The sequence below is a fragment of the Ornithorhynchus anatinus genome, chromosome X1, assembly GCF_004115215.2.
Source record: "Ornithorhynchus anatinus isolate Pmale09 chromosome X1, mOrnAna1.pri.v4, whole genome shotgun sequence".
In the NCBI taxonomy this organism is placed as follows: Eukaryota; Metazoa; Chordata; class Mammalia; order Monotremata; family Ornithorhynchidae; genus Ornithorhynchus; species Ornithorhynchus anatinus.
In genome coordinates, this window is record NC_041749.1 from 21,478,525 (window position 1) to 21,500,701 (window position 22,177).

General features: G+C 42.3%; 1 protein-coding gene across 1 annotated transcript in view; it reads left to right on the plus strand.

Annotated features, from left to right (window-relative positions):
• Window positions 1-22,177, plus strand: part of SLIT3 (slit guidance ligand 3) — a 592,453-nt gene that overhangs the window by 404,681 nt on the left and 165,595 nt on the right. The window contains exon 6 of the mRNA XM_029051206.1: window positions 2,538-2,609. Within this exon, the coding sequence (XP_028907039.1) occupies window positions 2,538-2,609 (72 nt within the window). The remainder of the gene's footprint in view (window positions 1-2,537; window positions 2,610-22,177) is intronic.

Below are 22,177 nucleotides of genomic sequence, written 5' to 3' on the forward strand. Positions count from 1 at the left end.
GCACCCTTTCGGTGGAAGAATCAAGGCATCCCTTAATAAGCCTATTTTATTTCTAAGTCCGTGGCGTTCAGTAGAATACTAGCTCCAAATATTGGCTCAGGTGAATGTTGTTTAAATTAAGCACAATTGCCATTATTGAATTTGCCATATTCAGTTCTTCTCCTATCATGCTTCTTTGTCTCTTACGTTTTCCCCATCTCAGGTGTCCCCTTTTGGGATTCCTCCTTACTAGTCTGTATTTTGGGTTTCGTTATGTCAAATGATAAATGTTTGGATCTCCCTATTGTGAGCATTAAGCCGCTGAGAGGAAAGGCATTGTATGATGCTAACAAGTAATAAATAAGAATCATCGAACAATCAGAAGTGACCGCACAAATGCAAAATTTCCATAAGAGATTCATTGTTGGGTTTCTGTCCTGGAATTTCCACTGGATGGTTTTAATGCATTTCGACCTAGAATTGACTTATAGGTTTTGCCAAATTCAGTGCATTGCAGCGTGAATAGTTTTTCAGAGCTGAAAGCAAACTCCACAACATTTTAACTGAATAAGACTTGGTGGCCTTTCAGTCGGAATGTTGATTCATAGACTCTTAAAATAATGATAAATCGAGGAGGCATTAGGAATGGATAGTTTGGAAGGAACTTCAGTTTAGAACTGATTTCCCCAGCCCTAAAGAAAAGTTGTAGGTAAGCAAAGATACTCAACAAAATAACATGAATTACCATAGCAAGATGTCGCTGCCGGAGATGGCAACCAATATGATGGCAAATCTTCAGATAAAGTGAAATCAGCAATACAGATAGAACTTTCTACCTAGGAGAATGTTTTTCACTATTAAGATGTTGACTTATTTTTTTAAATGAACAAATGTAAATAATTAAATTATACTTTTTTTGAATTTACATCGGGCTGATGGAATTTCCTGCAACATCAGTGCACTACATGTGGTTGCCATGAACATTTTATCAGTAATAAAGCAGATTTTATATGTATGTGGATAAATATACAGTTGTTTATACCTATATGTATGACAGTATATATAAGTACATAAGTAAATAAGCCCATATATATAGTGGGATCCACAACGAATGGTAAAGAACAAAAAATTCAATTTATAGTGAACTGAAAATAATATTTTAATTGACAGGAAATTTTCCTTCTGAGGACTTCAAAGCATTTCACATATGTTCTACCTAATTTATACTCACAATATCCCTTGGGGAAAAGCAAATTACCTCACTCTAGTGCGTGGCACAAATCCCAATACCAGTGATAGTGTATCTCCACCAACGAATCATAGAAAAGAAAGAAGTCTTCTCCGTAAAAAAAATTCCTCTATGGCCTCTTTCATTTGGTCACCCACAATTAGGATTTTTAAATTGTACTTTGTAAGTTTAAAATGATCTAGCAAACCTGAGAGTCAGTAGTTGTTCTTATTGTCCTTTCTGCAAGGGTGTAACTTGTGTAATTATAATTGTAACATGCCTGCACTTTGTGTACATATGCATTTCTAGCCTAATCTGTGTGATAGTTTGGGGGTACATTACCCATTTGTGTCTCAAAATGTCTAATTTTTAACTTGAAAACCCTGGTGGAAGAGCACCAGAGTCTCAGTTCCCCACAAAAATCCATATGCGTAGAAAAATTATTTTGTAAAACAGTGGGAAGAGGATTTCAAAAACTCAGAGAGGAAAAGGGGAAAAAAGTAGAAATCTGAAATCAGGCACATTAATTTCCTAGTTTAAAATGAAGTAATACTTCTTAAGGCTCTAACCATACTCTTTTTCTTTTTTTCTTGAGTGCTTCTATCAATGGATTTCTATAATACTGATGATGGTTGGTGCAGTTTGGGAGAATCTGAATTTAGTCAGAAATGCTTCAATAGAATGACCTACCAGATGGGACCAGTTACAATGCAAAAAGGCATCGAACCACCACAGACATTCGGTGCTTAGAATAATAAAAAGACTATAAAATTAGATTAGTTGAGTCTAATTTGGAATTGGTATATTCCCCATGCACCCTTGCAGCTCTTGGGCAGATAAAGCTTTGAGATTTAGCACTGTGTCAGGACAGAGGACTGCAACTTCCAGTAAAAGGAGAGAGAAAGAGAGAGAGAGAGAAAAAAAGAGGCATTCTGGGAGGTCGCGGAGGGCAATGCAGTGACCTCCAATGATTTACAGGCCTTTAGCTTAATGAAATTGTTTCAGTGACATGACGGTAAGAGCTCGTAATGGATTGGATGCCCTAATGTAATGAAATTACTCCCTTCTGCCTTAAAAAAAAAATGCGCAATTAATATTTACTGAGTCCTGACAGGCTTCAGTGTGCTCTACTGTGCAGTTCTTTCAGACAGTCAGTGTGGAGAGACAGAGCAGCGTGGCAGGCACTGAGCAAGCCTCCTCTCGGGTGACGAGCAAAGACTGCAAGGGGGTGGAGGGACACCTCGGTGGCAGGGACTGCCTGGCCCCAGGGTGGAGAGGCAGCCTGGCTCTCCCGCCTCAGCCTTCACACTCTCCCCTTCCTTTTCTGCAGGCAACTGGACAACAACCAGATCAGCTGCATTGAAGATGGAGCCTTCAGAGCCCTGCGTGACTTGGAAATTCTGTGAGTTGACTTTGATCGCTTCCTCATGTTCTTGCATGCGGGTGTGAGTGTGTGTGCATGTGTGTGTGTGTGTGTGTGTGTGTGCGTGTGCATGCATTCTCTGACTCCTGCTGCAGTGCTATTAAAACTGGAAAGCGGGGAACTCACCCCCCCCCCCATTTCCATGACCCAAGTGTGGCAGGCAGAAAGTGAAATTTCTCACCTCCCTCAAAACAGGGCTCCTGCCAGTGAAGTCACAATAGAGTCTTTGCTCCCAGGGAGCTCGGAAAATGCCATATTTGTTGCCGGGTGGAACAGATGGGCATGAGCGGCTCATGAACCGCACTCTGTGGGCGGCAAGGGCAGTTTTGAGCGTGTGTGTGTATGTGTGTGTGTGTGTGTGTGTGAGAGAGTGTGATGTAGAAGACGGGTAACAGGTCTCGGGGGTGGGGGTGGGAGGGAAGGAAGGATAGTGGGAAGTAGATGAAGCTGGAACCGATTGGAACAAACCAAAATAGAGAGAAGTCTAAGAAAGTGCAGACATTGTAAGCCGGGTGCACCAAAGAGGTCCTTGTCTGGGGCAGAGATAGTCAAAATGTTGTTGAGATCTTCTGGCTGGTTTTTTTTTTAATCCACACTTGAGATCCAATCCTAAAAGTGACCTAGAATCAATGGTGTGTCTGACCTTCCCTCCTCTCCTGAATGCCCTCCTGCCCAGAGGAAAGCAAAGCATCCCATTCTCTGTTTCACGGGCCTGTTGCTGGGTGTATAGTTTTAAAGGGGTACAAGAAAGGAAGATTGATGTCAGGCAGAAAGTCTCGTAGGGTTTTTTTTGTGTCTCAGAGTTGTTCGTTCCACTCCACTCTCCCACGCTATTCACTACACTGTTGATTTAGTGCCATATCGAGTAATAAGGACAGTGTTTTGGTCCTAATCATTAAAACCTCTGCTCCAGGCTTCCTGCAATTTGGAAGCAGAGAAATGCTCTTGGCATTACTGTGGCCACTGCATTTTAGCCAAAAGGGGTGTCATGAGGATTTTTTTTATACTAAGAATTAAGCCTCCAGAAGCCATGGGATCTGAAGAGGTGTAACTTCGACTCCCAAATAAATATGTGAATGAAATCTTAAGACATCTGACCGACTGAGGTAACGAAGAGAAGGGTAGCCCACCATATCTGCGAGAGAGACTATGCTGAGGTCCATCACTAAAAATAGCGACTACTGCTGTAAGTACCATTTTCAACCTCTGGAAATCTTATACTTGGTGACTTCCAAGGGCATGGCGCCTTGCGCCTAAGGGCATTCCCAAATGGGAGCAGAACAGGACATACTTCCCTAGATGATACATCCCTTCCTCGGTGATCTGACCATGTCTGGTGTTTCTAGGAAATAATCATCTATTAAATTGACTTGCTTTCCTTAACCAGAATCCTGATGGCATTATGGGAGCAAAAATGGGTCTATTAGAGGGACGTTACCAAGTGTCTTGTGTTAAGCCCTTATGAAATATTTTGCTGGCATATAGGGTACCATTTAAAGGTGGATTTGTTTTTTGTTTTCGTTTTTTCCCAATTAATACTATTTGTAAAAGTGGTAATTACAAATCACGAGACTTTTCCGGTCCCATTTTCGGGGGAGAGAGAGGAGACAGAGAAACAGAGAGAGGGACAGGAGGTGAAAGAGAGAGAATATTTGAAAAGGGCTATCTCCTCCTGATGAAAATAAAGTTGCCAGGTGGGGTGGAACAGGGATCATTTTTCATCAGGCTTTTAGGGTGGTTTTTTTTTTCCTTAACTGAGAACTTTCCATCACCCCATGAGTAACATGTGTTTTCATCAACTTGGGAAAACTGACAAAATATGCTGTTTAGGGATGAGGGTGCATCCAGTCTTTAAGTTTCAAAAGATATGAACCATTAGGAGAATGTTTACTAGCATAGCGCAAAAATGAAGATACCCTATTAGTTTATCTTTCTTCATTCCAAACCGCACCAGATCTATAGCATTGTTTAAAGATTTGCTTATTCTGTCTTACACAGTTAAGTACCTAAAAATTCCTCATAATCAGTTATTCTGTGAGGTTTTAATTTTCGGGGCAGGCATGCAGATCTAGGCTAATCAATCTTAATGCTAAGAAATTTGTAAACCCATGGAGGTTATTGCTTGAGTTATCTACTTTTAGAGAGAAACCAAATCCACATTGAGTTCATCCACAAATCAACCTCTATATAGAAACCCTCTTCAGCAGTCTTGAGGCACTTTCAGAAATCTTTGAAAGTAAATTATCTCAGCTCACCAAGGGTCAGCTCATGTTTGTGCACCTGGCAAAGAGTCGGAGAAGGGAATAAAATATCCCTCAAAAACCAATAATTTTTGAGTGCCAAATAATGGCTATTCTTAAAGAGCAGAGTTTTATATAGGTTAGAAATTGAGTTGGCCCTGGTGCATGAGTGAATGGTCCCAAAATGAGATGGATGGTGTGTGTCCATTTAAAGTAAATGACAAACCACAAGGTTCTGATCACCTCGAAGCATTTGAAAAAAGATCTCCAAAGGTGGTGAAATCTTGTAAAGTTTTCTCCAGCTAAAAGTGCGCTACATCCTATGGTAGATTTGGGGTAGGTTTGGCCAGGTACCTTGAATGAAGGGTGGAGCCAAGAGTTCAGAACTGGTGACCGGAGAGTGAGATGAAATCAAAGATGGAGTTTGGGTGGGGCCCAGCGCCATGGCTTGAAATCCTTGCCAGATAATTTGAAAACCTCCTTACCCATCCACTCACCATCCAACAAAGATGCAGGCCAAATCTCAATGAGGTATTTGCTACTGATGGCAGGTTTTGAAATGATACTATACTAAGAACCAATTACATAGGGGAGAGTTGTAATCAGTGGGGGAAATGTGGAAATTATTTTCTCTGGAGCTAAGTGTTTCTCTGGTCAAATGACTGTAGAGATCAGTAGATTCCACCCCGTCCATATTCTCCAGACTACCCCCCTTCCTACCCTCAAAGCCTTATTAAAATCTCATCTCCTCCAGGAGGCCTTCCCTAATGAAAGACTCTTTTGTCCCAACTCCCTCTCCCTTCTATGTTGCCTGTCCACTTGGATATGTGCCCTTTACACACTTGATATTCCCCTCCACCCTCAGCTCCATAACACTTATGCGTATATCTGTAATGTATTTATTTGCATTAATGCCTGTTTCCCCCTCTAGACTGTAAACCTTTTGTGGGCAGAGAACAAGTCTACCACCTGTGTTGTGTTGTATTCTCCCAAGTGCTTAGTACAGTGCTCTGCACACAGTAAGCGCTCAATAAATGCCTTTGATTGATTCCCTTTCCCTCTCACTCTCCTCGCTCATTTTTCTTCCGCCATCTGTGCTGGCCTTTTCCAGCTCTGAATAATGATAGTGACATGAATTTTTCCCTTCATAAACAGTGTCTTGATCTCCGACATTCCTCTCATAACTAGGTAGTTAGAACAGCCCTGTAGCAATTGGGCTTTTTGTGCAATTTTCCTCCCTGACCAAGACCTCACCAGTGTCTTATAAGGGTGTTTTGACAGAAATGAAAGAAAACAAGAAAGTGGCACCATAAAAAGAGTCGCAGATATTGCTACCTTACTGAAAGTTGCAGGTCAGAACCTTGCAGCTAAGTTGTCAACGATGTAATGACACCTGGCAGAAAATGAAAAATCTGCACTCTCACCATGGTTAGTTATATCCTGGTTAACCATAACAGTCAGCTAAATAAATGCGGTTTTGGTGGGTCATTTGATCTCTCAGCTTGTGCTGATTTGATCCTGAATCTTTCCAAGCTTGAGTTATCATACATTCTTTAGTTGGGTTTGAAGCCCTTCTAATAAACTGAACCATTTGGCTCATTGGAGTCCGGGTTAGAACTGGGTTCTAGTGATTGAGGCCCATTCCCAGAGTTTTGAATGACCTTTTTTGAATAATGGAATTCTTTGTTGGCACTTCCCCAGAATGCTCTTTTGGTGTTATTTATCTTTGTTTTAATATCTGCTATAACCTGAAGACCAGGGCACCACTGTTTTTAAAGAACAAATTGTTCTGAAGAAGCCTGTGGGAAACTGCCCAACTAGGATGCACTAACTCCTGGGCAGGGAATGTGTCTTTTTATTATTATTTTGTACTCTCCCAAGCACTTAGTACAGTGCTCCACACACAGTAAAAGCTCAATAAATACAATTGACTGACTCAGTGATTTTTGAATGAGTGTAGGTGCCCCTATAGGAGGCCCAAAAGGTCCTAGTTTTCTTTCTTGTGCATTCATTCATTCATTCATTCATTCATTCATTTAATCGTATTTCTTGAGCGCTTGCTGTGTGCAAAGAACTGTACTAAGCATCCTGATGCATTACAGATCAGAGATGCCCATAAAGCTCACATTGATCTTGATAGTAGCATTTTACTTCAAGTTACTCTTCAAAAGACACTTTAAACTCACCCTTTGACCTCAGAACATAGACTACTTTTTATGCCCAGAGTTCCCTTTGAAGAGATTTATTTCAACCCCATGGCTAGCCATAAATCAATCAATCAGTCAATGGTATTTATTGGGAGGCTACTGGGAGCAGAGCGCTGAAGTAAGCACTTGAAAGAGTACAACAGAAACGTAGTAGAAATGAGCCGTATTCTTTGGAATATATCATTCAATAAGATCCAGTGTGCTTTTTAAATAAGAATATATAATCAGTATGTCACAATAAATTGTGGAATTTGTTCAGTGCTTACTAGTGCTGAGCACTGTGCCAAACAGTGGGGTAGATACACAGACAGCCCTTGCCCCTCATTGGGTGCCCAGTGTTTAGGGGGAGAATGTCCAGATATTTAATCCCCATTTTAGAGATGCGGAAGCTGAAGCTCAGGAAGTGCAAGTGACTTACCCTAGGTCATACAGCAGGCAGTGACAACAAAAGGATTAGAACGCAGATCCTCCGGGTGCCCAATCCTGTGTTGGTTCGCATAGACCAGGCTACCATCCCAATTTATAAAAATTTAAATGTTTCATATAAACTGTATGTTGAACATGAAATAAAAAGTGAAACCATGGAAAGTCAATTAGAATCGCTGAGTGTCCAGGTTAGGAGTTGCCCCCATCTGGAAAGGAAGGTCCCCCACAGTCCACTAACAGCTGGCAATGGGTATGCTATGTTTGGAAATTGCAAAATTGATCTTGGTCTAACTTTAGGACATCTAACATAGAGCTCAGAGCATAAATCATCCCCAAAACAGGCAAGGTAAGAGTTTTCCACATTTGGCAAAGATTCTTGGATCTGTACCGTTCGAGTACTTGATGTTCATACCACCCTGAACCCCATAGCACATATGCACATATCTGTAATTTATTTATTTATTTATATTAATGTCTGTCTCCCCCTCTGTACTGTAAGCTCTTTGTGGGCAGGAATATGTCTACCAATTTTGTTGAATTGTACTCTCCCAAGTGCTTAGTATAGTGCTGTGACACATAGTAAGTGCTCAATAAATCCCATTGATTGATTGACTAGTTGATTTTTATTTTTACATTAGGGAAAGCTGATTGCTAAAATTCTGATTCCAAAACATTAGGCTGTGGATGCAGCTCCTCGGTTTTTCCCCACTAAATAATTTCATAATAATAATAATGGTATTTGTTAAGTGCTTACTATGTGCCAAACATTGTTCTAAGTGCTGGGGTAGACGCAAGGTGATCAGGTTGCCCCACATGGGGCTCACAGTCTTAATCCCCATTTTCCAGATGAGGTAACTGAGGCCCAGAGAAGTGAAGTGACTTAGCCAAAGTCACACAGCTGACAAGTGGAGGCGCAGGATTCGAACCCACAACCTCTGACTCCCAAGCCCGTAGTCTTTCCACTAAATCACGTTGCTTCTCTTGCAGTCCTTCTTTAGATTAGATAATGCCATTCTATTTTCTACCAGTGCTATGGATCTTTCCCTCTCATTCTTCTAAATGCTATATTACATAGAATTTCATACGGTATTTTATTTTTATCCATTTCTCCAGTTCTTCAAATGCTGTCGAGTCATTTCCGACCCATAGCGACTCCATGGATACACCCTCTTTAGAACGTCCCATCTTCCATCCTAAAGTCGTTCTGGTATGAGTATCCGTAGAGTTTTCTTGGTATAGGTACTGAAGTGGTTTACCATTGCCTTCTTCACATAGTAAAAACTTGAAAGTCTCTGCCATTGTCTTTGTCATCCATCTTTGACTCTTTCCCATGTCGCTGATGCCCGGCACAGGTGAATTGACTTTGTCTTATGCTTCGGCTTAGACATTTCCATTATGTGTAACTATATAGCATATCTCTAAGCTTCATCAGCATACACAGACTCTCCTGCCATGATAAGGCATCAATTCCTAGGAGAGACTACTGCAGTCAGCCCTTCTAAATAATTCCTGCCTTGATACTCCTATAAATACTGGTGATAAAAAAAAACAGTTAAGATTGATTCAAACTGAAGCTGCTATGAGAGTTCATGTGTTCTTAAAGAGTGGGAAAATCATTTTTATTTGCTTATAGGATATTTTCCCAGAAGGTTCCATTGTGTAAAAATATTTTTCTTTGCTTTAACTGTCTTTGGAGGCAGGGAGTTTGTCCTGACATAATTCTGAATATATGGCTGTCATTGCTTAATGAAAGACTGAAAATGCCATGAGAATGTGATTTCTCTCTTTATTTTGCTGCAAATTACAATCAGTTTAGGCAATCAGAATTAAACGTGCACTGCGCGGGGTGCATTCCTCACTTCCACCATGCCACCAGCATATCCTAGTGGAAATTAGATTTCATCACTAATTTTATATTCTGCTACATTAAATGAGCCCTCAATCCCAGTTAACCATACTTCCATTTGTAGTGGATTTGAAATTATTTCATTTAGGAGAACGAAAGCTGTAGCCTAGCTCCAATAAAAATGAGAACAACTTCAAAGTCTGAATTAACTTGAAATTTTAAAACTACATAATTCATCACTAACAATCTACCCATTTAATTGTACTGGAGCCCTAAGGTCACAATTTTTTTATACTGGAGTCATGGCCTGGTGGACTTATGTTAGCAACAGTCTGGTATCTCACTTTCTATTTCATTCTGAAACAATTTGGGAAAGAAAAAAGAAAAAACGGGCAACCTTGAACAGAGACCCTCAGCTATCCATCCAGGGGGAGAATTGGGAATTGCTGGGCGGCCACTGATTTGAAGTTCCAAAAGTCAAATCACTGAAGCAACCCAACCTATGTGGAGCCTGGCAATTGTGCCTGGGTTCCTCTAGACAAATGTTCGAAGGTATCACTGGACAGATGGCTAGATTTTCTCTTTTCACTAATTCATTAGCCCCCTGGAGCAGCTCCAGTGATCAATGGTCTGAGTATGTCCAGTGATTTTTTTTTTCTCTCCTTCCTGTCTCATTGCTCTTGAAAAGCAGTAGGGATCCTGCCTGTTTCCATTCCCACTCCCACTTTAAAGTTTCAGATTGGATAGCAAAATGTGGGTGGAGATGTTTTATTCTGGGACACTTTTTAGAACCAAGCTCTAGAACACTAAAACATGGATTTAGAAGATTCAAAGGGTTCTGGCCATTCCTGAGCAGGAGACAGATGGCTTCTCTGGTGAGAGAGAGCCCAGCAAAATTATTTCTCCATCCTTCTTGATACCTATGTCCATTTCCCTAGCCAGTTATTTCTTATGTTTTAATCCCTCCTCAGACCCCCCGTCTCCTCACCCCCCCTCCCACCTGTTGCTCCTAATGACCTGGCTACCTATTTTACTGAGAAAATTGAAACTATCAGGCGTGATCTCCCTAAAATCTCCCCTGCTCCTCTCCAGTCCCTCCCTCCTCCTGCCCCTTCTACAAGTCTCCCATCCTTTCCATTAGTTTCTCAAGAGGGGATATCCTGCTTTCCCTCAAAATCCACCCCTTCCACCTGTGCATCTGACCCCATCCCTTCACAACTTCTCAAAGAACTTGCCCCTTCCCTTCCTCCCTCCTTGACCACTATCTTCAACTGCTTGCTCTCTCAGGGCTTCTTCCCTAATGCTTTCCAAAATGCTCATGTCTCCACTATCCAAACCCCCTCCCTTGACCCCATGGCTTCCCCCAGTTATCTCCCCATCTCCCTCCCCATCTACATTCCTCCCCAAACTACTTGAGTGAGTTGTCTACACCCACTGTCTTCCCTTAGGGGAAGGGAATGTGTTTGTTATGTTCTTATATTGTACTCTCTCAAATGCTTAATACAGTGCTTTGCACACAGTAAGCGCTAAATAAATATGATTGATTGATTGAGTCCTCTCTTCCAGTTATCTCCTTGATGCCCTCAAATCTGGCTTCCACTCTCTTCACTCCACAGAAGCCGTCCTGTCAAAAATCATAAATTTATCTCCTTTTTGACAAATCCAACGGTCTCTACTCCATCCCAATCCTACTCCACCTCTCGGCCACCTTCAACACTTTCAACCACTCCCTTCTCTGGAAACATCATTCAATCTCGGCTTCACTGACACTGACCTCTCCTGGTTCTCTTCTCTCAGGCCATTTTCTTAGTGTCTTTCATTTCTCTTTGCAGCCCCTAACTGTGGGTGTCCCTCTAGGTTCAGTTCTGGGTCCCCTTCTATTCTCCATCTACACTCACTCCTTTGGAGAACTTAATGACTCACATGGTTTCAACTACCACCACTTTCCGGATGATTCCCAAACTACATCTCCAGCCCTGATCTCTCTCCCTCTCTGGACTCTTGCATTTCCTCCTGCCTTCAAGACATCTCTTCTTGGATGTCCTGCTGTCATCTCAAACTTAACATGTTCACAACAGAACCCCTAGCTTCCCACCCACACCCTGACTTTCTCATCACTGTAGACAGCACCGCCATCCTCCCTTTTCTCATAAGCCTGTAACCTCATTATTTCCCTTGACTCATTTCTCTCATCAACCCGCACAATAAATGCGCCACCAAATCCTGTCAGTTCGCAACATCACTAAAATATGCCTTTTCCTCTCCATCCAAACTGCTATTACACTAATCCAACCTCTTAACCTGTCCCACCCTGGATAGTGAATCAGCCTCCTTGCTGACCTTCCTGCCTTCTGTTTCTCCCCACTCCAGACCATATTTCACTTTTCTGCCCAGATCATTTTTCTACAAAAATGGTCAATCCACATTTCCCCACTCCTCAAAAGCCTCCAGTTGTTGCCCATCCACCTTTGCATCAAACAGAAAATCCTTACCATAGGCTTTTTTAAAGCACCTTGCCCAATCCTACCTCACCTCACTACTCTCATACTATATCGCAGCCCACACACTTTGCTTCTCTAAAGCCAACCTACTCACTGTTCCCCGATCTTGTCTATGTAGGGGAAGCAGCATGGCTCAGTGGAAAGAGCCTGGGCTTCGAAGTCAGAGGTCATGGGTTTGACTCCCGGCTCTGCCACTTGTCAGCTGTGTGACTGTGGGCAAGTCATTAACTTCTCTGTGCCTCAGTTACCTCATCGGTAAAATGGAGATTAACTGTGAGCCTCACGTGGGACAACCTGATGATCCTGTATTTACCCCAGCGCTTAGAACAGTGCAAGCGCACATAGTAAGCGCTTAACATATACCAACATTATTATTAGCTGCCGACCTCTCATCCGTGTCCCTCTCTCTGGCCTGGAGTGCCTTCCCTCTTCATATCTAACAATTACTCTTCCCACCTTCAAAGCCTTATTGAAGATACGTCTCCTCCAAGAGGCCTTCCCCAACTAAGCCCTCATTCCCTTTTCTCCCGCTCCCTTCTATGTTGCCTTTCACCCCTTCCCTCCACTGCCCAAGACTTATGTACGTACCTGTAATTTATTTTCATTAATGTCTGTCTCTCCCACTATACAGTAAGCTCATTGTGGGCAGGGAATGTATCTGTTATATTGTTATGTTATACTCTCCCAAGCTCTTAGTTCAGTGCTCTGCGCACAGTAAGTACTCAATAAATATGAGAGAGAGAGAGTGCTTCTTGACAGGACTAAATTCTCAGTGAGGTATTATGGACACCAAGCAGGCACCCCTCTCCCCTAGGCTCCTTTTTTCCAACTAAAGGTGAGCAGGAAGTCCTTCGCTTTCCCCAGATGGTGGCAGAGTTGGTGGTTGGTGTTTTTTTTTTAAATTCAGATCCTTCTTTTCAAATCATTTCAAGGTGCATGTACAAAACTGAACACCTTTATTAACCACTAACCTTAAAGTTTTAAAAGAATCCAACTGAGATGTATGTTTTCTCCCCACAAGCCTTCCCCACCACTTTCATGTTCAAAGCAAGACTCTGCACTCTTTCTCTCACAGTCATGAAGTTTCCAAACTCTTTCAGAAAGCTACGGTCACTCCAGCTTTACCCTCTCTTTACCCTTATTGGCTCCGGTTAGTTTTGTTAAGATACATTTTACTCATTCAACACCTAAATAGCCGTATAAAACCATTAGTGGTGCAGGTGCCTGTTTATCTACAAAGTCATAGAGCTTACACTTCAGCTTCTATTGCGGACTCATTATATTGGAGATGGCCTCAGGAGGGTGGGATTTTAAGTTCAAGAAAAAGAACACTTTCTAGATGACACCACAGTGACAGGTATCAAACTGAAGCCAGTAAATGAAGAGAGAGACTGAAGGAGCTGATTACTCAATTTATTTCTCACCTCCCTTCTTCTTTCCTCTTTCAAAGTGTACTCAATCCATGTATCTTTGTCTTAAATCATTATGGTAATTTATTTTTATGGTGTTTGTTAAGCATGTACTATATGTCAAGAACTAAATGCTAGGATAGATATGGTCAATCACTTGATCAATGGTATTTATTGAGCACATACTGTGTGCTGTATTACATACTTGGGAGAGTACAATACAACAGAGTTGGTAGACATTCCCTGCCCACAAACAGTTTACAGTCTAGAAGAGAAGACAGACATAAAAATAAATTAAGGATATGTAAATAAGTTCTGAGGGGCTGAGGGTGGGTTCAATAAAGGGTACAAGTCCAAGTGCAAGGTTGGTAATAATAGAAATAATAATATTGGTATCTGTTAAGGGCTTACTATGTGCCAGGCACTTTACTAAGCACTGGGATGGATACAAGGAAATCAGATTGAACACAATCCCTGTCCCCCATTGGGCTCACAATCTCTATCCCTATTTTACAGATGGGGAAACTGAGGCACAGGGAAATGAAATGACTTGACCAAGTTGACACAGCAGACAAGTGGCAGAGTTGGGATTAGACCCCATGACCTTCTGACTCCCAGACCCGTGATCTATCCACTACATCATGCTGCTTTCCCCTATGCAGAAGGGAAATGGAGTCGGGGAAATGAGGCCTTAATCAGGGAAGGCCTCTTGGAGGAGATGTGATTTTAATAAGGCTCTGAAGGAGGGGAGAGTGATCATCTCTCAGATATGAAGGGGGAGGGATTTCCAGGCCTGAGGCAGGATATACTCAAGGGGTTGGTAGTGGGATTTACAAGATTGAATTATAGTGAGTAGACTGGTGTTAGAGACGTGAAGTGAATGTGCTGGGTTGCAGTAGGAAATCAGAGAGTTGATATAGCAGAGCTGATATAGAGTGATTGAGTGCTTTAAAGACAATGTTAAGGAGTTTTTCTTTGAGGTGGAGGTGGATGGACAACCACTGAAGGTTGGATATATTCATATCCACATGAGGCTCACAGCCTAAGTAGGAGTGAGAACATGTACTGAATCCCCATTTTACTGTTGTTGAAGAAGCTGAGGCCCAGAGAAGTAAAATGACCTCCTCAAGGTTTCGCAGCCAGCAAGTGGTAGAGTCAGGATTAGAACTCAGGTCCTCTGATTCCTAAGCCCGTGCTTTTTCCACTAGGACTCTCTCCTATAATGGTCTTTGGGTCTTTTATTCTTTCCCCCCTTCTCTCTGACCGCCATCCAAATCATCTCTCTATGAGCAGAAAGATTTCAGTTCTTTCACTCCTTGCTTCCTTTCAGCATGTTCATTTAGTGACCTGCTACTGGGAACTGGGTTCATCATGCAAACTTTGACATTCCCAGACTGGTTAGGATCATGAGGCATGATGATCAGAGCATTCATGAGGTAAGGCCCCTGCATTAGTCTAACCCAACTCTCATTTATGGTAAAGCTCTGTTTGGATGTGCCATTATTGCTCTGCCCTTGTTAAAATGAAGCACTTATCCTTTTCCTGGAAGATCTTAGGGCTGCACCACCCCCTTCCCTTTATGAACTCTATCAGTGTTAAAATAAGAAGAAGTTGTTGGGAAATGATACCTGATTGGGTCTTAGGTGCATGGGACATTATCTTAGCAGCAGCAAGATTTCCATTCTGGATTCTTGTGCTTTCTTCATGCCCATTCATCAGGGCTTTGAGTGGACCACAGTTCATGGTGGAAAGCCAAATGAAAAGCAAGTTTGTCTCCCCTGGTGAGTAGAATGAAGGAATTTAGCTACAAAAAAAACTACAAAAAAAAAGAGTGAGATTTCTTACCTCTTTCTAATTTCCATCTCAGATCCATAATGTCCAGGTTGATAATGTCCAAGTTTATAATCATGAATCTAGGTGCATACTGACCCCCTTCCCGCCGACCCAGAACCAGCCTTCAAAATGAATTACAAAAAAGAATTGAAACCTTGTTAGGAAAGTGAGAATTAGTGGTGTCTATCATATACTCTTTACACTCATAAACTCTGAATAGAAGCTCAGAGGATTTGACAAATCCCTCAGAAACTTTTGAAATCCCTAAGCAAATAGTTGCTGAGTCCTGAACTTGAGGGGGAGATGGGGCTGCTTCCTTAAAAAGAGGAAGCAATTTAACCTATTAAGATGCAGAATTTAAGGTGAGATTTAGAATCCAGGTCCTCCCTTGCCATTGGGTCAGCTGACCCATATGAACAACTCACAACCCTCTCTGATCCTTACCTCTTCTATTTGTCAAATGTGAATAATCCCCACTCTTCTGCCTCATGGAAATGTGTGTCAAATCAATGGTAAAATAGATGGGAAAATGCTTGAAACTCTTCAGAGACAGGGGGCTATATAAATATAAGGTATCATCATTAATAAAGATTGTGATCTCTGTCATAGAATGATGGAGTGATTCAACTTAGTGCATTGGGTTTCACTACATTTTACCTCTGAATTTTAGAAATTTCCATTAAGCTATCTGATGCCCAAAAACCTCTGATTTGTTGACTGTCACCATTTCAAAATCTAGAAGAATACCATGTCAAGACAATTTATTAAGAAATCAGCAGAATCAGAGCCATGAATTGGCAACTGATTATTTTTATTTATTTCTGTGGGTTTTACATGACACCTGGAGACCATTTAAAATGTAACTTGGCTGTGATAACTGTGTTTAAAAATAACACTTATCTAGTGCCAAATCACTTTAGAGTTGGGTACAAATATTGAGACAAAAACCCCAGCTGTTATTGCTTTTGCTGCTAATTTGAGGTGTCAAATTAGAGCTCAACTGCTATACGTCAGTGAATAAGGCCCCTTGTGAGATCATTATGTTTTCTAACAGTTGAGAGTAATGGATTAATCAGTGCAGCATCAGTTACTTTCATTATAAGCCCACACAGTGGTTATGAGCTTTAATTTAAATGGACCCCAGGAGGATCAAAGCTCAGTAAAATACAACACCCAGAATGGACCAGGGGAAGGGAACTTAGAGGCCCATCCACAGCCCCTCATCCTCTCACCCTGGACCCACCTATAGATCTTAGCTGTCCAAGCCTTGCTACGGATCACTTCAACTCTGATTTAGGGAATAAAATGGAGCTTAACCTCTGTTCTTTTCATCAAGGGCTTTCAGAAAGAGTTCAAGGCTGACTTTGGTTTGTGCAGAGTAGAAGGCATCTGAGTCATTGCCCTTTTAGAAGATTCAGACTTGAGAGGAAAGTAGCATGGCAAATAGACCAGAAAAGAGACATCCCTTCTACTGAGACTCAGCTTTGCCATTCAGGGAATTTTCCCTCCATTTCTTCCCATTGCCAGTGAAGAAAATCATTTTCTAGACTTTGGGGATGGTTGGAGATCCAAGTGACCTTTTACTTGGCATTGATTTGTTCCTGAAGGTCAGCCTTAAAACAGTGAGAGGCACAGATAGAAACTGGCCCTGACAGTTGAAACATACAGAGCACCCACTTGAGAGAATAATTCGCAGCAGACCTCTTGGGTTCGTCTGCTGAAGATTTCTTGAAGGGTATGTCCCAATTTCTTCTTGGACATGGAATGATTGATTGACTGACTGATAGGATCAAGCTTCAAAGGAGCTAGGTTTGACTGCATTGCTTTTTGAGACATCCCACTGAGGGCTTCAGCAAGGCATGCTCTGCTCTGAGCAGACTTGGTTCTGAGTTAGGGATTACAACCCATAACGTGGCTTGTCAGGCGAGGGTTCCTTCTTACTTCAGGATGTGCAGGCAGAAGCTGCCTTGTAGAAGCTCGACAATTACAAAAGAGAAGTTTGAACTTGTTAAGGAAAATTGGGGCAAGGCAGCGATATATGGATGAGTTGATTTTTAGGGCAGAGAAAGGAAGGAAAGCCCTAGTGCAGTTTCTATTTCTTCTCTAGAGCTGGTCCATAGACTGAAATGGTTTGTTCATTTTGTTGGCTTTTTTTCTCCTCAAAAACCCCAAATTCAGTAATTCACATCTGAGACAGGATCATCAGGCGGGCAGTAACTAAGAGTTTATCAGCCCTCTTTTCACCACTGAGTTGGTAGGCAGTGGTTGTTGCTATTATCAAGTTGAGCATTTAACCAGAGTCACAGTGTTGGGTCAAGTTCTCCAGCATATCCCTAGTACTGAAGAAGATCAAGATCAGTAATGCCTCCTTGCATTTGAGTGGAGAAGGTCAAAATGGGGATCTGTGTTTGTAGTCTCTATTTTGGGATGTGGAACAACTGTCAAGATAGCCCAGATTAAGACCATCTTTAGCAATCAGCCACCTCGATATGCAGTGAACAGGTTTCACAGCCAGAATTTTTCATGTTCATGGAGGCCCATCCCAGAGTAGAAATAAGTACTAATGCCATCACCTTAGTGGGAAAAGAGAGGATGTGGTGTTTCTTTGTCCTGTGTACTCTGAACTAAGTAATCCCACCCATAGATAAATCTCCCTGGTTGCCTCCGCCTTTATGTTCTACTATAGGAGGGCTTTGGGCTGGGTAAGGATGCCATAGATTTCAGAAAGGGCTGCCTTCTGTTTTAAACCTCAGCTCACTACCACATCAGCACCAGTGGCAGGAAGAACAACAGAACAGAGTTTCCCCCAGACTATGTGATCATTTGGGACCAAATTAGGGAGTAAGTTTCATTCAAGTTTTCCCGCAGCCATGCTCTCTTCTTTATCACCCTCCCAAACTTGGTTTTCCAGCTGTAGTAATCCCTGGATGTTGAGTTGAGCTAATACTTTTCAGTTCCTCATGCAGTCCTTCAGCTTAACTAGAAAAACAAGGCTAACATATAGAGGACCAAATGCCTGAGAAGGTTGTGGGGCTGTAGGCCTTTAAGGGCAAAAGGGATACTCACCTTTCTGCCCTACTTGGAGGCAGGGAGAATGTTGAGGTGATTTCTGGAAGGCCTAGCTTCCAGGTTTACAAGTCAAGAAGTCACAGCTGGGGCCAGGCCAGGGATTGAGAGGAGTGGCAATTTAGCGAATGAGTCAGAGAGGTGGTTTGGCATGTAAGTAGGCTGCAGATGCCCAGTTTTATAATTATCCACTGCATGCACACAGATAATATTGTTGCATTAGAGCCAATTACATGGTGTTATGGACACACAACACATAGATTACACCCAGACCCAGAAAAGTACACTGTGATAAAGGGGCAGCCTAATCGAAGGAGACAGAAGGAAATGTCAGATTTGTTCAAACTGCCAGAACTGTGGCTGCCTCGTCCACCCAGAGCTCCAGGCCCAGCTTAGCCAGATCAAAGATGTCCATTCTAAGCAAAATTAGAGAGGGCAACCAAAGAACCAGACAGAGTGAAGGAAAGCAGGGAGGGAGGTGCTGCCGTGCTTCTTAAACCAGACCAGTTGAAGACTGTGTGCCCACTACATGTAAAGACAAAACTACTGCTGGCCAACTCTACCAAATGTCTTGACATCAGGCTCAGAAGGCAATGGGGTGGGAGCATCATGGATAGAGAAGTGGATTGTTCTGATTTCTGCCTTCTCCCTGTTCCCCACTCTCTCCAACTCAAGTTTACTCAACTGGCAGTTGCCCTCACAACTAAGTGCCTGAAGCTTGCTGGGCAGAAAAAAGTCAGGCCAGAGGTCATGGCATTGAATAGCCCATCCCATGATTGCTATATAAAGAAAGTCACTTGTGGATTATAGAGTCAAAAGACCAGCAGCTTAGATCACCAAGACAGTTCACTTTGGTGCAGGGAAAGGACCATCAAAAATGTAGCTGGTGGTTTTTCAGGCTGTTTAGCGTTCTGCAAAAGTGGGATTGAAATAAAATCTGAACCCTTGTAACTGTATGGTAGTAGATTTAGTCTCAGGGATACTCAGGTTTTACAGCGTGTATACTGCCTTCACCCTGGAAAGCAGATCATCACTCAGTGCTTTTAATTGGCACCCAGGGGTCTGGGCTAGGAGAGAGATTTTACTTATGATGCTACCACAGATTGGTAGGTGGGATAATTATACTCACCCAACTCCAAATGAGAGCTCCAAGTTACTTGAAAGAAGGGAACTATATGAACTGAAGGCACTCTTTAAGTGGATAATATCATTATTATAGAAGTAGATCATTTTGCTCTAGAAGTGATTCGTTGCCATAAAAAGTTTTACTCTCCAGCAGTGGTGGAAGCAGGATTCCCCAAATAACACTAGGTCCCGCTCAGGGAAAAGTTGTTATGTAGGTTCTGAAAATGCTGCCATTTCTATATCAGATAGACCTGAGATTGCTGTGTAGACTCTCCCAAGCACTTAGTACAGTGCTCTGCACACAGTAAGCACTCAATGAATCCAATTGATGGATTGATTGATTGAGATCAACTGAATAGGATGGAACCTTGGATTGAGCCTACTATAATCCTGCCCACCAGAATTGAAACTGAAAACGAGCTTTGGTCATGATTCACCTTGGCATGAAATTTGAGACTGCATTTAATCGTGTCTTTGAAATTGAATAATTCGTGTAGGGGTCTTGCTTTGGGAACCAAAGACTTTAGCATACATTCTGACGTGATGGAAGCATCAGAGTTTGAGAAAGAACATTTCCCCCACCAAAAAATATCTGGGAAGGGGATTTATTGATCTGAACTAAACCACATAGCACAAACCACATAGAAGTTGAAATCTTCAGTAAGGAAGAAAAGTAGGGCTGCATAATTAGGTGATTTTCTTGAGACAACACTGGAAAAAAGCTGAAAGTGATGGAGTGCGATAAGACCCAGGCAAATTACTCTGAGTCTGAAGTTCAGGTGGAAGCTTGTGGGAGTTGACTGAGTACTCAGTTTCCTTGAATGAGAGTGGAGAGCTCCTTCTTCTCACCCTTCCCAATATTGTACTTTCCAACTGTTTAGTACAGTGTTCTGCACACAGTAAGCACTCAATAAATATGATTATATTAATGAATGAATGAATGAACCCACAAACTCCCCACTTCTCCTCTCCCGCCCATCCCTCCACTACCCATGGCCTAGTGGACAGAGCACAGGCCTGGGAGTCAGAGGGACATGGATTCTAATGCTCGCTCCACCAGTTGTCTGCTTTGTGTCCTTGGGCAAATCACTTAACTTCCCTGTGCCTCAGTTACCTCATCTGTAATATGGGGATTGACAGTGAGCCCCGTGTGGGAAAGGGACTGTGTCCAACCTGATTAGCTTGTATCTATCCCAGCACTTAGAACAGTGTTTGACACCTAGTAAGTACCTAACAAATATCATCATCACCCTGCTCTGCCCTGCCCTGCCCTTGGATGGGACATTTTCATGGTGCCACTGTGGGCACAAAGTGCAGCTCTAGATTCTTTTGGGGCATGAGCTGCCACAGAGACTGGCATGGAATTAGTTAAACACATTGCCTTGCAGCTCCCAGATCTGGAGGCTGACAGCTCACTGTCAATGAACCCGAGGTGCCTTATAATGGAAGTGAGAATACTGTATTTAGCCATTTTAGTTCAGAAATAATTGCTATTATCGTAAATGCTTTATTGCTCTCATTATAGCTCACATTTAAATATCAGTGTAATAATACATTAATAAGTCATCTGGGCTGCAGCTCTGTCTGCTTCAGTTACATCTGAAATCCTGTACTTAATTGTACAGCATATTAAACCAAATTAGGGCCTGAATATTCACTTGCATTCTCCCTCCCTTGTTGAGTAAATTATATATCAGTGCACAGTACAGATTGATGGAGGTTTTATGATTCCTCCTTCCCTTTAAGGGACCTTGCATTTCTGTATTTGGGAGACAAGCAAGTCTTTATGTCTTTTTTTTTTTTAATTTAAGGCCTCTGTTAGCAGGGAAGCAAGAGTTTTGAAGGAGCCAATGGGCTGGCAGTCAATAGAAGAGTATGTTCATCCAACTCTCCCGGGCAGTCAACAGCCGTGTTTCTTTATGGTTAATTGTCAGTTCTGTGGCTTAGGTTTCAAAGCTATCTCTCTTCAAGGACCCCCTCTAGCCAGGAGTGGCCTCACCCTGACCCGTCATGGAGAAGTATGAAAGGACTGAGATGTGGATCCAGGAATAAGCGGCTTCAGGGAAATTCTCCTGGGCTCAGGAATGGGGAACTGCTGGCTGTGAAAGTGCCCCAGATGGTCCCTGTGAGGTCTGTGTATTTTCCCAGTTCCCTACCCATGATACCTTAACTTCCATAGGAGAGAAACCCAACCCAGGAGGCATGGAGGGGTTTGGGTGATGGAGAGTGAGCTTGGCCTAGTAAATAGAGAACAGGCCTGGGAATCAGAAGGACCTAAGTTCTAATAGTGGCTCTGCCATTTGTCTGCTGTGTGACGTTGGGCAAATCACTTCAGTTCTCTATGCCTTAGTTACCTCATTTATAAAATGGGGATTACGATTGTGAGCCTTATGCAGGACAGGGACTGTGTCCAACCTCATTAACTTATGTCTACCCCAATGTTTAGTACAGTGCCTGGCAAATAAGCATTTAGCAAGTACTATTTTTTTCATTCCTGTAATGACAAAGGGAAGGCAGTTGAGCCATAAGGGCATAAAGGGAAGCCTGTGCAGCTCTCTCCTCTCCCTCACTGTTTGGGAGTGAGGATGAAATGTAGAAGTCCCAAGAGAGAGAGTGGTCACGTGTCAATTGACTTATAATTAATACTCAAAATCCAGGTCAGTAGCACAGTGGAGAAGGCCCTAATGGGCCCTAGAGATTAAGAGGAGACAAATAAGGAGATGCTTCCTTTTGCCACATGCACAACAGTAATTTCTTCTCTGAAAGGTGAAAACTGAGGGATGTGCTGAGATTGTCCCAAATCACAATGGGAGCAACCTAGTGCTACAGTAGGAGCTGCTTCCCATTCCTGTGGTTATTAATACATGAATTCATAATTTTTTAGGGATGATTAT